The sequence below is a fragment of the Fragaria vesca genome, linkage group LG2, assembly GCF_000184155.1.
Source record: "Fragaria vesca subsp. vesca linkage group LG2, FraVesHawaii_1.0, whole genome shotgun sequence".
In the NCBI taxonomy this organism is placed as follows: domain Eukaryota; kingdom Viridiplantae; phylum Streptophyta; class Magnoliopsida; order Rosales; family Rosaceae; genus Fragaria; species Fragaria vesca.
This window is the reverse complement of record NC_020492.1, coordinates 32,814,063-32,830,851: the sequence shown is the minus strand read 5'-3', so window position 1 is coordinate 32,830,851 and position 16,789 is coordinate 32,814,063. Positions and strand designations below refer to the sequence as shown.

Sequence of the window (16,789 nt, the reverse complement as noted above, 5' to 3'; positions counted from 1 at the left end):
GAATTAAGTCCTTGACTTTTTAGGATACGACCTTAGATTTCGTCGTGCGAAGAAGGCATTTATAGAGGATCCATGAGTCACAAGATAAGACACCGATTGAAATCTGCAGGCAATTTTGTATACTTTTTCTTTGTTTCCTACGACTGCTAACAAGATCCCTCATGTTTTGACAGAAATACAATGAATATATTTCAAAATACTGAAACCAAAATTTGAATTTATACATGAATATGTAAATTTCAGTCAATGTTTTATTCCCTTGTACGAATATAGGAGGCTGTATAGGTTATGGGAAAAACCTTTATCTATAATAATAATTAGTTAAGGCACTAATCATGTTCTACTTTTCTAATTAAGCGTGATCTTTAACTTTCTAAGTTGGTCTTCGTTAAGCTAAATTAATCGTCTCTACTACTCCTCCCCGTTCTAGCTAGTGGTCTTCAACCAATTTAGAGTTCAAAGTTCAAAGGAAGTTTTGTTATTTTATCATAAACAAATAGCAAATAAACCGCATTTTCTTAATTTCAGTAGGAAAAACAAGACCATTGTAACGTCATTGACTCGAAGTGTGTAAGGAAGAAACTCTATCACCTCAAACACTATCATTATTGTCGCCTCTGATTGCAATTGGTTTTCATATGAACTTCACTCATCCAAAATCTCACACTTCTCCAACCCCATAAGAGATCGAACTCTTCCATTCATGAATATCAGAGAGAATCTAATCTTCGGCCTCCTTGCAATCTTGTTGCTCATTGTCGACAGAACCAATGCTTTGACTCATCAATCTTGCAATCGATCATGTCCGAACCCTGCATCCTTCGGACGCGATCGCTTGCCGTATCCATTCGGATGCTCAGCCGGCTGTGAAATCCAACTCAACTGCTCCAAAGCCGGAATCTTCATCGGAGAATTCCCCATCCAGTCCATAAACTATGAGAGCATAAGAATCAACCTCCAAAGCCGATGCGACCGCCCCTCGCACACCCTCCACCAACTCTACAGCAACAACCACGCGCCGACGTCTCGAAACGCGATTCTGTTACGAAACTGTACCGACGAACAGGTCTCAAGCAGTTGCGTGATTCCTAGTATTAACGTCGAGGCCAGATTTCAAGCCCCACAGGATTGCAAAACAAACAAAAGCCTCACTTGCTACGCGGAGGGCGAAAAGAATGCTACGTTTTTGGAATACGGGAGCGTGGAGAAGAAGGGCTGCAAGTACTTGTTGTCGTCCATATCGGCACAGATTTTGAATAGTAGTACGCAAGTAGTGCCGTTGGTGACGTTGGATGTTGAAGTGGCGGAGTTGTTGTGGTGGCTGCCGGGAGTTTGCAACTGTGATAAACACGCCAAATGTATTCCGGTTTTGACACCGAATGGAACCGATGGATACCGGTGCAACTGCACGAAGGGCTTCATCGGAGATGGTTTTCGGGATGGTTTTGGCTGCCGGAAAGGTTAGTTGACTATCCAAGTTAATTAATTACATCATATTAATACTTAATTAGTTCCTAATATTACTCTCTTCTTAGGGTTGTTTGCCAACTATATCTCACGCCAGAAGTTGCTATTGGTCAAATAATTTCAATTTTAACTTTTTAAGTTATAGTTTCTAACATGTGTTTATAACTAAGACATACTATCTATTATCAGACTCCTAATTTTAATTTTTGATCTATTGTAGTTTTGATCTACCGTAGTTTCAGACACGCAGTTAAGTGAGTTAACTGATTTTGCTAACATGTCAATTAGACATGTTCGAAACTAGGCACTACCGCATTTTCTCTTCTGTATCAACTTAGCGACTCAATCTGAACAAACAAAAACAATCTTAGCAGCTAGTCAGCTACTACAAAGCAAGGGTTTTAGTCCCCAAATGTCACTAATGTTTAACTAGTTATTCTTTATGGGAGCACAGGCCAAGATTCCATTTACTTAGTTTTCAATGAGGTGTTATTAGGTAGGCTAGGATTAAGAGAAACAAGCATAACAAACAATCTTTCTTTTTTAATTCACTTTTGTCCTTATTATTTATTTTGGGACAATCAATCTAGATGGCCGCCACGGATTTTAATTTTTAATTGACAGAAGTGCCCCATTTTCATACCAAACTATACTGGGCCCAATAAAATGCACTCGTGACCTCTTGACCATGTTGGCTACTCAATTTGTGGGTCAACTACCTTATTCAATTAGCCCAAAGAAGACAAGCAGTAAAAAACATTTTGAAGGCAAAGAAATTTGTTCTCCTTGATTCACTGTCTTGTACTCTCTTGGATTAGGAAAAAGAAAAGGTAAGAAGATCCCATCAGACTCCTCAGGGATGACAGGTCGGCTAATACATAATCAGTTAGGTAGACATTAGGTTTCCTCTTGGTCATGTTCATCGGGTAGACAAGTATGACTGCCCAACTTAAACTCAAAAGAATTGGGATGAACACAATTAGACGTTAATGTAATCAGTCATGCAAAACTCGAGGGTAGCTTGCAGTCTCAAATTAGGAGCATTTGTTATAGATGTGGGTATTTAAAACGCCTACATAAGTAGGTTTTTGTTGTAATCAAATTAAGGAAAAATACACAGACATTTACTGACAAAAAAAAAAAAAACATTGGGCCGTAATCCCTTGTCAAATTTTGTCTATTGGGCTAGGCCTTAATACATGCACATTCTTATGAATCTTATCATAATGTGAAATGTTTTTGTCATAATCAGATTCACAAGACTGCAACCCTGCAAAATTCTTGTCTGGGCAATGTGGAGGAAAGACCAGAATCATCGTTTTGATCGGAGGTAATACCTATATCTAATGATAAGTTGATAACAGTATGACATTTGACAACAATATACTCCTTGTTAATCTAGGAAAGTGTCCTTTTTCAGGGGTTGTTTTAGGAGCTTTGCTAATGATTAGTCTAGGTCTGTTGTGTTGTTTCATTCGGCGGCAATCCAAACTGAAAGCCAGACATAGCACAAAGCGGCTTCTATCCGAAGCTACAGGCAACTGCAACATTCCCATCTATCCCTATAAAGAAATTGAGAAAGCCACAAATGGCTTCTCAGATAAACAAAGGCTGGGGACGGGAGCCTATGGGACTGTCTATGCAGGGAAACTCCAAGCAGATGAATGGGTTGCCATAAAAAAGATCAAGAACAGAGATGACACCATTGAGCAAGTTATGAATGAGATCAGGCTCATTTCATCCGTAAGGCACCCGAATCTTGTGCGCCTATTGGGATGTTCCATTGAACGTGGTCAGCAGATACTTGTGTATGAATTCATGGCCAATGGAACATTGTGTCAACATTTACAAAGAGAGAGAGGTGATGGACTTTCTTGGCCTATACGTCTCACCATTGCAACCGAAACTGCTCAAGCAATAGCTCATCTCCACTCTGCTATTAAGCCCCCTATTTATCACAGAGACATAAAGTCGAGTAACATCCTTTTGGATTGTAACTTCAAGTCCAAAGTGGCAGATTTTGGTCTTTCAAGGCTTGGCATTGCCGAAACTTCCCACATTTCAACAGCGCCGCAAGGGACTCCGGGTTATCTTGATCCTCAGTACCATCAGAACTTCCATCTTTCAGATAAGAGTGATGTCTATAGCTTTGGTGTAGTTCTTGTTGAGATTATAACAGGATTGAAGGCAGTGGACTTTTCGCGGCCACAGAATGAAGTGAACTTAGCTGCTCTAGCCACTGTAAAGATTGGAAAAGGGTGTTTAAATGAGATCATAGATCCATCTCTTGAACCCTTTGAGGATGATTGGACTGCTTCTTCCATTCATAAGGTAGCAGAATTAGCATTCAGATGTTTAGCCTTTCATAGAGACGCGAGGCCTTCAATGATGGAAGTGAAAGCTGAGTTGGAAGATATAAAGCTAAGTAGATGGCCAGCATCAGAAGAAAACACTTACACAGCTTCATCAGAGGAATCCTCTTTCGGTTCTACATCTAGTGTTAGTGAGAAACCTCTGAACAAAAGTAAGTCCCAATCAGAGCGCAATGTCCTTGTGGTGCAGACTAGTACTGAAGCTGCTAGTAATTTTAATTCAATAGAAAAGTTGAAGGACAATTCACCAGTTTCTGTCCAAGAATCATGGTTAAGTGAACACAGCTCATCACCTTCATCAAATAGTTTGCTGGGCAATGCAGGCTGAGGTAAATTTTCAATTAGTGTGCTTAGGTTCATGTCATAATCAAGTTATAGTTTCGGATTATAGAGTGCATATTGTTTTTGTTTCGTAATTGTTAGTTGATTACATGGAATAAGAACCTGTAGGCTGTTAGGTGTTGGTCTTGAGAGGAAATTCACTGATCTTACTGTAAATATTGATACATTAAGAAGTTTGCCTGGGATTTTTGATATCGTCTTGCTTATTTTTTCGAATGCATACCAATTTTGCCACAATGAACTAAATTTAGAAGAGGTGGGAACATGAAAACCAGTTGACCCATATTCTGCTTAGTGCTTTCCTTATAATTCTATACTCAACATAATTCCAGGTTTTGTAGACAGATTGAATTAAAACAAGTTCATGAACAGGACAAGTTGAACAAGTCAGATAATAATGCATCCCATTTTGTGCATACCTGCATATTTTTACTTTAAATACTGAGACCAAGAGAAGGAAATACAATCATGATCGACCCTTATACCATAGATGACTTGTCATAAGAAAAAAAGAAAAAAAAAGACTACCTTGTGCTAAATTAACAAATAACATCAGCTTGGATAATGAGGATAGAATCAAAGGTGGCTCAGCTTCTTGAACTGTCAACCTCATTCCAGCACTAGGTTCACACCAACCAATTATTCTGGCGGTCATTTTCTTGATTAGGCGTTCACTTGTTCATCAGGGAATTAAATCAATAGTATGAAGTATGAACTGGTAAAGTACACACATACTTGTATGTTTTATATAAACTTGAATCTGCCGTATATGGGACACTCACATTGGGGTGGACACTACAAAATATAGAATCCATGACTGTATGAGTAGCCGTTAGATTGCTACGATTGTCCGTATGTAGGTACCGTATACGGCACACTCACATAGTCGTGAAACCTACAATATGTAGTTAACTTTTGTTGAGTGATTGTTAGATTGTTACAATTTTCTGCATGTAAGGCTTTCTAAATGTATAATGAGAACAAAGTTAGTTTGATAAAGAATTTCCAAAGGTATATAAGCAGATCAAAGTTAGTTCACTAATGAGGAGTAAATGAGCAATCTCATAGTGGTATGTATATAGTGGAGCTAGTAATGTCACTCAAATATCAGTATCAAAGGGAATCTGATATAATGCTTTTGGGAAACAGTCCTTTCTGTGATGTGCCTGTGTCATTCATTCATCAGCTTTATTGTTAAAACATCCATGCACCAGCAAACAACCTACCCTGAACTCCACCTTCTCCTTCCCCTTAAATTTCGGCTATCATATCCAAATAGTAAATAGTAATACTACTTTGATTTGATCAAATATCAAATAGATGAATTTCCTTTTGAACAAGAAGTAATTTGGTAATGGTAAATTGACCAATGCTTGCCACATAAAACAGATATAATTCTTCATTCTTCTTTGGGGAATTGAATTTGCCTTTTAAATTGTGTTATGAGCTTTTGTGAGGAATCTACAAGGTAGACAAATAGGTCATTTTAAAAGAACTTGTACAGATATGAACATGTGTGTCTGATTCAGAATAGAACAACCTGCATCAGTATCTCACTTTCTGTTCAGGCCACTATAAGTTAAACATAAACAATCACAATTCCCACATGCACTGAAATATTCATTTTCATTCATAGTTGGATAGCACACACCTTTGGATACAAAGCTACATAGTGCTGCGGGATCAGTATGCAAAAAGTCCCACAACAAAAACAACCTTATATACCCTAGGACAATCATCACCTCAGAACAAAAATTTTACAACGGCTACTAGTTAAAATCAAATTTTTACCATAAACTCAACTCTTCAAAAGCTAGCTCTTTTCAACGAGGTCATAGTAATGGCAGCTCCTAAAGGCGAAGCTGCTACTTCAATCTCGAATGAATCATACCGGAGAAAAAACTCCACCACCAACAGCCTCGATGCCAAAACCACGAAGTCTTTTCCGGCACATTGTTTGTTCCCGACCGTCGGAGCCTCCGTCTGAGGACCGTTAGACCAAAGCACATGCTGTAACAACTTCTCACCTTCCTCACCGACAAACCTGTCCGGCACAAACTCCTCCGCGTTTTCAAAGATTTTGGGATCCTTGGTCGCAAAAGGTTGGAACCCAAATAACACCTCGCCTTCTTTAACCTTAAACGCTGCGTCGTGGCTCTCAATGACTAGGTCAGTCTTTGCCCTACCGTACTGTAACGGAACCGGTGGCTCGATCCTGAAAGCTTCGTACACCACAGACTTCATTAAAGGCATTTTCTCCAAGGCCGACATGGTTATGTTCCCGCCGTTGGATCTGATAACTGAGCGGATCTCCTGCGCTAGTTCGCTGTGGAGTTTGGCCCCGGCGCGGCCGATCCACTTGAGCATGTTGGGAAAGAGGATTTTCATGCCTCCGAATGAGTTGAAACACGTGGCGAATATCAGATTGTGACACGCTTCGTCTCTTGACACTCCCAGCCGCTCAGCCTCGTCCAGCACGTGGCCGGATGACTGGTAGAAGAAGTCGTAGAGTCTCTGGTAGTCTTTCTTGACCAAAAACGGTGGCAGAGGGAAACTGTGAATCAGAGGATCTTCAATGAACTTGGGAAGACCAAGAGTTAGAATTGGACTCAGTTGGAAGAGAACCCATTTCTGGACCAATTTAGGACCGTCGGTGCCGAGTTGGGTATTTGATGGACTAGTTTCGTAGAGTGATCGAGCCAAGAAATTGAACGCAGCTTGATCGTTGGCTTCGTTGAAGCTGGCCTTACCCTTGTCAGCGAGCTTAGTTTCAAGAGTTTCGAACAACTCGGAGTAGCTGGAGTGAAACTCGGGGATCACAGACTTGATACCGGATTTTAAAAGATAGAACATTAAGCGCTTGAGCTTGTCGTGCTTGGGTTCCGAGGGGTCGAGATAGGAGAGGGTTCTGTAACCGCCGGTGAGCTCCAATGAAGGCATGTAGGTGCCGGTGAAGAGGTCTTTCTTCTCGACCTTGGAAACGTCAAAGAGAACAGGGAAGCTCTTGCCGTCGAGCAAAACGATGACCTGGGATTTGGTGGTGAAGAAAGGGCCCGGTGGCATGTTGACTCGGAACACGGTGGACTGGTACTTCTGGATGCGAGACTTGAAGAACTCATTCCTGCCTTGGTTGTAGAAGTAGTCCTGGCGATCCTTGAGGGGACCAACAAATGGAAGGCCATAGTCGCCGGGGATTTTCCTCAAGGGAAGCTGGGTTGGTTCTGCGGGTTGCGATGAGATGGAGGAGGATGAAGATGATGACTTTTCGGAGACAGAAGCGCAGATCGGACGGAGGAAAACACGGCGAGTAGATGTGAAGGACTTGCGTGGTGTTTGGAATTGTAGCTGCAGAGAAGGGAAAGCTAAGGAAGAAGTAGAAGCCATTTTGCAGGTGGCTTTGACTAGTTGTTCTCTCTCTTTTGTTGGTAAGAGAGATCAGAGTTGAGAAGACAGGAAGGGTGAATAGGAAAAGGGGGGTTGAATATTGAATGTTGACGATGATGAAGGTGAAGTGGATGAAGCTTTATTTATAGTCGTATGGATATAGTGGCCATGGCAGAGGATGGTGAGTGGGAATACAGTAGAGCATGGGAAAAGGCCACAAGTTTTTTTAGATGAAATTAAAGGTCGTGAAAGGTGTGCATTTTAATCGTTAGTAGCTTTTTGAGAATGGCAGCGGACTCGGCCAACGTTCCAAATATCAAAACTACCTATCACCTTATTGGGTTCCCACTCTCCGTCCATTCCATGTGTGATGTGTGTGTTCAATCTTTTTGATAAAAATTCATGACTTGCTAGGTAAACAACATAGAGCATATTTCACTTTACTTGAGAGTTTTAATACGTGACATATACACTAACTAATTAAAATGTTTTGTTAACTTACATTGTTTGGTCACATTAGTTGACATATCAAATACGTTCTAAATCCTCAAAATACTATTTCTTATTAGATAATATTATTCTAAATTTACCGTTCTAGTCGTCTTCGTTCTTGTCAGAAGGCATCGACCAAAGAAGCATCAAAGTTTGTTATCCTCTTCCATTTAGGAAAAAATTATCATTGCAGTAATGTATTGATCAAATTAAATAGTGAAGCCATCAAAGAACTAATAAACAAGTAGATAGTTGATGAAATTAAATATCTCAACAGGGTTGTTGTTTGTGTGGGAGTATTGCAACTTGACAAGCGATTAACATAGATCTTAGTTATGAGTATAGATCTGAGTTAAATTTTTGTTAGTGTGTCGTATCATATCTTAGTTCTTAAACCTAAACTATTGTCCTGTTCAAAAAAAAAAAAAAAAAAAAAACCTAAACTATTGTAAAGGTAAATTTACATTTTAGTAGTTCGGGCCTTGTCTAGGAATAATGCACGTGGGTCTTAAGCCCAGATCTACGGACGGAGGATTCTGTTGGTCTCCGATATATAATGACATTTTGTTTCATAGTTGAAAGCGGCTGAGAGCCCTGATTTTGGGACAAACTGTTTTCTTACTTCCGGCCACTCCAAATTCAGGTTACGGTTCTTACTTTAGCACGTAATTCTCGTCGGTCCACCAGTCTTCACTTTGACCAATGTGGCCGGTTGGGAAGTGGAAGTATATACCCAGATTGCACAAAATCAGAATCTCATCAAGTTTGATGTGGACTAATAATTCATTTTATGCATTAAATCATATATTTAAGCCCATGCTTTGCATCAAGCGCCTTGGGATGAATCAAATCAGACCTTGGGACTTGGGGTTGAATTTATTTTAATCAATGAAATTTCACGAAAATTGGAAAAGAAAATAAGAAGTGATTTTCGTGAGTTAATATTATATGGATTTTATCGACCTAATCGTATCAAGAGGAGATGATAATATTCAATCGGGATTATATAGTCGAGCTTATTAGAAGTGACTTAATGAATGTTACATTACAAGCTTAATATAGTCGATATCGCCCAGTACCATTTAGTCTAGTAGCATCAATCTCCCCTTTGTAAGTGAGAGGTCGTGAGTTCGACTCACGTTAAACACGTTATAGCATTTCAGTTGTTTGTGAAAAAAAAAATATATAGTTGATATCCATTCAGGATAATATGCAATTACTGTCCATTATGTCTTGTAAGCTAGAAATGAACCAACAAACTCTCATTTATGTCTATTTTTTACACTATCTAAAATGGAATATGTGATTATCTGGTTCATCTTAACTAAAAATAGTTAAAATACTTCCAAATTTAGTAACAGATTAACGAGTAGATATTGTTAAACAATTTAATTTTTTATTTTTGTTTGAAATATGGGCCAATAAAGGCTTTCATTATGTGGATGTGGACCTTTCGCCCAAGTCGCACAAATCCAATTTAATTGGGCTTTGGCTCCAACCCATATACCCACACACTCCACCTCTGTTTCTCTGCGACACCGAAGCCATTACTCATTACCAGCTCGTCGGTGAGGGTTTAAGAAGAGACCAGTGAAACCTTGCTTAAACCCTAAATCCCAGAAATGGAGCTGCAATCAGTTTGTCTTGGGATTCCCAACTCAAATTTCGCTTTATCCAATAACCGTATAGTCCCTCACCAAACAGTAAGTCAATTTCGCATTTTCAATTCGGAAATCTCAGTTTGATTTCTAATCCCTCATCTTTATCGTGTTAAAAGGTTGCAGCAAGTTACGGTGGGCGGCTTCGTACTAGAATTGCTTCCAAATGTACGACTTGCTCAGCTCAATTGCAGTTTTGCCTTCCCAAATAAGTGTAGAGATTTTCATTTTTGTTTCTTTAGCTACCAATTAAGGGTTTGAGTTGTCTTTAATTTTGGTTTTGTGTTCTAACTAGAGGAAATTGTTTCAGCTTATTTGGTGCCAGGATTGAACATGTCTGTGAAGAAGTCCTCAATGATTTGCTTGAACAAAGGAGCTATTGTGTGTGCTTCTAACCATAGTATTGATGGGAAGTTGGATTTCTCAAGAGAGAAAGATTCTAAGGTGCCTAGTAAGGCAAGTGATGGGGTGGAGCCTTTTCGTGGAAAGTCGGGTTCGATTTCCTTTTGTGGCTTGACACACCAGTTAGTAGAGGAAGGGAAACTGCTTTCAGCTCCGTTTGATGAAGAGAAGGGGTCGTTTCTTTGGTTTTTAGCCCCTGTCGCGTTGATTGCGTCATTTATTTTTCCGCAGTTCTTCATTGGTAATGCCATTGAAGCTTACTTGCAGAATGAGGTTCTCGTAGGTAATTGTTGGACCAAGTTCTCACTTTAATGTTATTAGCTTTTGATATATCCCCTACTCTTTAATTGTGGTTAACTACTGCTTTGAGATACATGAAACATATGACAATAGTCAAGAACTAGTATAAGGGGTTTTTGTGAACTGGTACAATGGATTTGTGATACAACTTGGTCTTTTATTTTAGCAGCTAGGACATGTAGATGTTGCTATTTGTTTCTTAGTCCATTTTATAGCAGAGAGATTGTTTTCTGCATTTAGTGTCAGCATGAAAGCTCTATGGAATTCGGATTGAGCTTTTGCAGACTCAATTGTCTGGTAAAGCCATTGTGTGTTTATGCTCAGAAGTCCCTTGTTATGGGATTCAATTAATTAGTGTATTTCTTTCAGTTCCCTGTATTAGCACTTATGATGTGTATATTTGAATCACTGGAGAACGAAAAAAAACACACCCCTCTAATTATTGTTCTTGAAATGCAGAAATCACAACTTCATTAGCTTCAGAGGCTGCATTTTATGTGGGACTTGCAACATTTTTAATTGTCACTGATCATGTTCAGAGGCCCTATCTACAGTTCAGTACAAAGAGATGGGGTCTCATTACTGGCCTAAGAGGATACTTGACATCTGCTTTCTTCACATCAGGCTTCAAGGCGGTTGCACCCCTGGTTGCTGTTTATGTAACCTGGCCGGTGCTTGGCTTGCCAGCCTTGGTTTCTGTTGCTCCCTTTCTAGTAGGTTGTGCTGCTCAGCTTGCATTTGAGTGGGTTCTTGACAAGCGTGGATCATCTTGTTGGCCACTAATTCCTATTATCTTTGAGGTAGGAACACAATTAGATTTATCTGTATCTTTGACGCTGAATGCTAGGCTTTGATATATTTGATCTTTTTTCCTAAGCTGGTTTTTTTATTTATTTTTTATTTTTTTACCTATGTTCAGGTTTACAGACTATATCAGTTGACAAAAGCTGATTACTTCATCAAGAAATTGATGTATTCAATGAACGGTCTGCCTACATCCCCAGAACTTCTAGAGAAAAGTGGTGGATTATTTGCGATGGAGGTCACAGTCGGAACCCTTTCTGTGGTGTGCCTGTGGTCTCTGGTGACATTTCTCATGAGGCTTTTTCCTTCGAGACCTGTAGCAGAGAAGTACTGATATATGTATGGGAGGATGTATATTCCAACTCTTTTTGTTGCTTTGCTCATTTAGGATCGTCTACAATCTTAAGTTTCGATCATCTCTGATTCGGCTTGTAATGCCGTTGGGATTTTGTTGTTCTGGTCTAATTAGCCTGTTCTCTTGCACAACGATGGTAAAATAAGAAATTTTGTATGTGCGTCTGCGTCTACATGCTTGTGGTTAGCTTTATATTTTACCTAGACACTTTGGAGGTGCCAACTGCCAAAGGTATAACTCATGGCATGCAATGACATGTATAACCTTGTCGTATAAATTCTTTATAAAATTCTTCTGCGTGCTCGTAGTAGGCCTCAGCCCTCAGCACCGGAAATGCAATAATGACATCCTATTTGGCTATTTGGCTTCCAGAAACAAATGAATATCCTTTCGATTTCTGAAAAAGGCAATCCAGACTACTCAATGTCGTATTTCTCACCGGAAAACGATAACAATGGAAGAATCAACAAGAAAGCAAAGTAACAAAGAGACTGTAATTTCAACAACACGAGAAGAAGAAGACAAATACGTCCACACAAAACACAGAGCACCAGAGGAGAACTGAAGACTCGATAAGCAACACTACGATTTGCAAAGAGCAGAAGCTCAACAAAGATACGATAAGACGAAAAGTCAGTATTGCCCTCATGATTTATTTACAGATACGTATCAGGACGCATCAAGGGCCACCAAAGGGCCGCCTTAATCCATCTAGGGCCGCCAATGACCGCCTAGGGCCGCCAAGACGCCGCCTTAACTCGGCTAGGGCCTCCAACCGGGCGCCTTGACCCGCCTAGGGCCGCATTGACTAACCATGACCCTCCTAAGGCCGCCAAGAGGCCGCCTTGACCCGTCTAGGCTTGGTGGCCGCCTTGACCCCACTAGGGCCGTCAAAGGGCCGCGTTCACCTGTCTAAGGCCACCAAAGGGCTGCCTTGACCCTCCTTGACCCTATTAGGCCATCATAGGCTCGCCTAGAGCCACCAAGGGGCCGCCATTACTTGCCAAAGGGTCGCTATGACCCTCCTAGGCCCGTGTAGGGCCGCCTTTACATGCCTTGACCCTCGTAGGCCCTCCTACGCTCGCCAAGGGTAGCCTTTACCCTCCTAGGGCCGCCAAGGGGCCGCCTTGACCTGCCTAGGGCCGCCAAGCAGCCGCCTTGTCCCGCCTTAACCCTTTTAGGGCCGTCAAGCGGTCGCCTTGACCCTCGTAGGCCCTCGTAGGCTCGCCTAGGGCTATCAAGGGGCGGCCATGAATCGCCAAGGGGTCGCCATGACCCTCCTAGGCCCGTGTAGGGCCGCCATGACCCACCTTGGGCCGCCTTGACCCGCCTTGTCCATTCTAGGCCCTCCTAGGCTCGTCTAGGGTAGCTAAGTGGCCACCTTGACCTGCCTTGTGCCGCCAAGCGGCCGCCTTGACCCCCTTGGACTGCCTTGACCCGCCTTAGGCCCTTGATCCTCATAGGGCCGCTAATAGGGCGCCTTGACCCATCTAGGGCCACCAAGGGGCCGCCTTGACCCGGCTAGGGCCATCAACAAGGGGCCGCCTTGACCTTCCTAGGGCCGCCTTAACCCTCTTGGGCTCACCTAGGGCAGCCAAAGGGCTGCCTTGACCTTCCTAGGGCAGCCAAGGGGGCCCATTGACCGCCTAGGGCAGCCAAGACGCCGCCTTGACCCGGTTAAGGCTGCCAACCGGCTGCCTTGACCCGCCATGACCCTCTTACGGCCTTCAAGAGGCCGTCTTGACCCGCTTTGACCTTACTAGCCGTCCTAGGCTCGCCTATGGAGACCAAGGGGCCGCCATGACTCGCCAAGGGGTCGCCATGACCCTCCTAGGCCGCCTTGACCTGTGTAGGGCCGCCTTTACACGCCTTGACCCTCCTAGGCTCGCCAAGGGTAGCCAAAGAGCCGCATTGACCCGCCTAGGGCCACCATGGCCCGCCTTAACCCGCCAATAGGCCGCCTTGACCTGATAAGAGGCCGCCTGACCCCGCTAAGGCCACCAAGGGGCTGCGCCCACCCGTCTAAGGCGACCAAGGGGCTGCCTAAACCCTGCTAGGCTCGTCTAGGGCCGTCTTGACCTGCCTTGGGCTGCATGGACCCTCCTGGGCCCTCATAGGCCCGCCTAGGGCAGCCAAGGGGCCGCCATGCCCTCCTAGGGCCACCAAGGGGCCACCTTGACCTGCTTTGACCCGCCTAGAGCCGCCTTGACCGTGTAGGGCCACCTTGACCCGTCTAGGGCCACCAAGGGGTTGCCTTGACCTCGCTAGGACCGCTAAGGGGCCGCATTCACCCATCTAAGGCTGCCAAGGGGTCGCCATGACCCTTCGAGGCCCATCTAGGGCCACCTTGCCCTCCTAGGCCCTCCTAAGCTCGCCTAGGGTAGCCAAGGGGCCGCCTTGACTCGCCTTAGACCGCCTTGACCTGCCTTAACCGGCCTTGGGCCCTTGACCCTCATAGGGCCGCCAATAAGGCGCATTGACCCATCTAGGGCCACCAAGGGGCCGCCTTTACTCGGGTAGGGCCACCAAGGGGCAGCCTTGACCCGCCAAGGGGATGCCTTGACCTACCTAGGGTTGCCTTGACCCGCTTAGGGTTGCCTTCACCCTACTAGGCTGTCCTAGGCTCACCTAGGGCCAGCAAGGGGCCACCATGTCTCGCCAAAGGGTCGCCATGACCGGTGTAGGGCCGCCTTTACACGCCTTGACCCTCCAAGGCCCTTCTAGGGCAGCCAAAGGGCCGTCTTGACCAGCCTAGGGCCGCCATGGGGCCGCCTTTACTCGTCAAGGGATCGCCATGACCCTCCTAGGCCCGTCTAGGGCCGCATTGACCGGCCTTGATCTTCCTAGGCCCTCCTACGCTAACCTAGGGTAGCCAAGGGGCCGCCTTGACCCGCCTTGCGCCCATGACCCTCATAGGGGCCGCCAATAGGGTGCCTTAACCCATCTAGGGCCACCAAGGGACCGCCTTAACCGATCTATGGCCACCAAGGGGCCGCCTTGACCCGGCTAGGGCCACCAAGGGCCGTCTTGACCCTCATAGGACAACTTGACAGCCTAGGGCCGCTAAGACGCCGCCTTGACCCGGCTAGGGCCACTAACTGGTCGCCATAACCCGCCTAGGACTGCCTTGACCGGTCATGACCCTCCTAAGGCCGCCAAGAGGCCGGCTTGACCCGTCTAGGGCCACAAAGGGGCCGCCTTGACCCTGATAGGGCCGCCAAAGGGCCGCGTTCACCCGTCTAAGACAACTAAGAGGCCGTCTTGACCCGCCAAGGGGTTGCCTTGACCCTCTTTGACCCGCCTAGGGCCGCCTTCAGCCTACTAGGCCGTCCTAGGCTCACCTAGGGCCATCAAAGGGCTGCCATGACCGGTGTAGGGCCGTCTTTACACGCCTTAACCCTCTAAGGCTCTCCTGGGGTAGCCAATAGGGCGCCTTGACCCGCCTAGGGCCGCCAAGGGGCCGCCTTGACCTGCCATAACCCGCCTTGGTCCTTATACGGCCGCCAATAGGCGCCTTGACCCTGCTAGGACCACCAAAAGGCCCCTTTGACCCGCCTTCGGCCGCCTTGACCCTCCTGGGCCCGCCTAGGGCAGCCAAGGGGCCGCCATGAACATCCTAGGGCCGCCAAGGGGCCGCCTTGACCACCTAGGGCCGCTAAGAACATCCTTAGGCCTCCTTGGCCCGCCATGGACCGTCTTGACCCGCCATAACCTGCCTTGGGCCGCCTTGACCATCCTAGGGTCGCCTTGACCCCCTTTGACACTCTTGGGCCCGCCTAGGGCAGTCATGGGGACGCCATGACCTTCTTAGGGCCGCCTTGACCGCCTTAACCTGCATAGGGCCGCTATGACTCGCCAAGGGGTCGCCATGACCCTCCTAGACCCGTCTAGGGCCGCCTTGACCCGTGTATGGTTGCCTTTACACGCCTTGACCCTCCTTGGCTCGCCTAGGGTAGCTAAAGGGCCGCTTTGACCCGCCTTAGGCTGCCTTGGCCCGCCTTGACCCACCTTGGGCTGCCTAGACCCTCCTTGACCCGCCTTGGGCTGTATTGACCCTTCTAAACCCTCTTAGGCTCACCTTGTAAGGCCACCTTGACCCGCCTTAGGCCACCACGACTCCCTAGGCTCTCCTAAGTTTGCCAAGGGGCCACCTTGACCTGCCTAGGGCCGCCTTAGGCCCTTGACCCTCATAGGGCAGCCAATAGGGCGCCTTGACCCATCTAGGGCCGCCAAGGGGTCGCCTTGACCTGCCTTGACGCTCCTAGACCCGCTTATGGCAACCAAGGGGCCGCCTTGACCCTCCTGGGGCAGCCAGGGGCCCCTTAACCGCCTAGGGCTGCCAAGACGCCGCCTCGACCCGGTTAGGAGCTGCCTTGACTTACCTAGGGCCACCAAGCGGTCGCCTTGACCCTCCTTGGGCCGCCTTGGCCCGCCATGGGCCACCCTGACCCGCCTTAACCCGTCTTGGGCTACCTTGACCCACCATAACCTGCCTTGGGGCGCCTTGACCCTCATAGGGCCGCCAATAGGCGCCTTGACCCATATAAGGCCGCCAAAAGGTCGCCTTGACACTCCTGGGTTTGCCTAGGGCAGCCAAGGGGCCGCCATGACCCTCTTAGGGCCGCCAAGGGGTCGCCTTAATCGCCTTAACCTGCCTAAGGCCGCCAAGCGGCCGCCTTGACCCGCTTTGGCCTGGCTTAACCCGCCTTGACCCGCCAAGAGGCCGCCTGACTTCGCTAGGGCCACCATGTGGAAGTGATCACTCGACTAACGCCACCAAGGGGCCACCTTGACCCTCCATGACCCTCTTAAGGCCGCTAAGACCCGTCTAGGGCCACCAAGGGGCCGCTATGACTCACCAAGGGGTCGCCATGACCCTCTTAGGCCCGTGTAGGGCCGCCATGACCCGTGTATGGTTGCTTTTACACGCCTTGACCCTCCTAGGCTCGCCTAGGGTAGCTAAAGGGCTGCATTGACCCGCCTTGGGCTGCTTTTGTCACACCCCGGTTCTTAAGTTATTTTACGGTTATTTACTTTGGTGTTATTTTGGTCTTTTACCGTGTTGAGTAACCGTTTACTACTTAAGGACCCTAAAGTTGACTTTTTCTTCTGTTTGGAATTTGGGAAAACTTTCTTCATGAAAGTTGTAGAGGACGTTAAACAGAGTTCGTGGACACGCGGCACGCTTAAAACGGAGTTCGTATGAAGAAGTT

General features: G+C 45.8%; 3 protein-coding genes across 3 annotated transcripts; 2 read left to right on the top strand and 1 right to left on the bottom strand.

The window, feature by feature from the left end:
- The first annotated feature begins 596 nt into the window (after positions 1-596).
- LOC101313092 (wall-associated receptor kinase-like 14-like) lies at positions 597-4,686 on the top strand. The gene is made up of 3 exons (XM_004291876.1): positions 597-1,460; positions 2,720-2,797; positions 2,888-4,686. The coding sequence occupies exons 1-3, from the start codon at positions 704-706 to the stop codon at positions 4,165-4,167; spliced, it is 2,115 nt and encodes a 704-aa protein (XP_004291924.1). The 5' UTR covers positions 597-703; the 3' UTR covers positions 4,168-4,686.
- A 1,085-nt stretch (positions 4,687-5,771) lies between these two features.
- LOC101312801 (allene oxide synthase, chloroplastic-like) lies at positions 5,772-7,666 on the bottom strand. The gene has a single exon (XM_004291875.1). It carries the CDS (start codon positions 7,563-7,565, stop codon positions 5,988-5,990), a length of 1,578 nt encoding a protein of 525 aa, XP_004291923.1. The 5' UTR covers positions 7,566-7,666; the 3' UTR covers positions 5,772-5,987.
- A 1,900-nt stretch (positions 7,667-9,566) lies between these two features.
- LOC101312516 lies at positions 9,567-11,811 on the top strand. The gene is made up of 5 exons (XM_004291874.1): positions 9,567-9,760; positions 9,835-9,883; positions 10,026-10,400; positions 10,877-11,217; positions 11,337-11,811. The coding sequence occupies exons 1-5, from the start codon at positions 9,680-9,682 to the stop codon at positions 11,553-11,555; spliced, it is 1,065 nt and encodes a 354-aa protein (XP_004291922.1). The 5' UTR covers positions 9,567-9,679; the 3' UTR covers positions 11,556-11,811.
- The last annotated feature ends 4,978 nt before the right edge of the window (positions 11,812-16,789 follow it).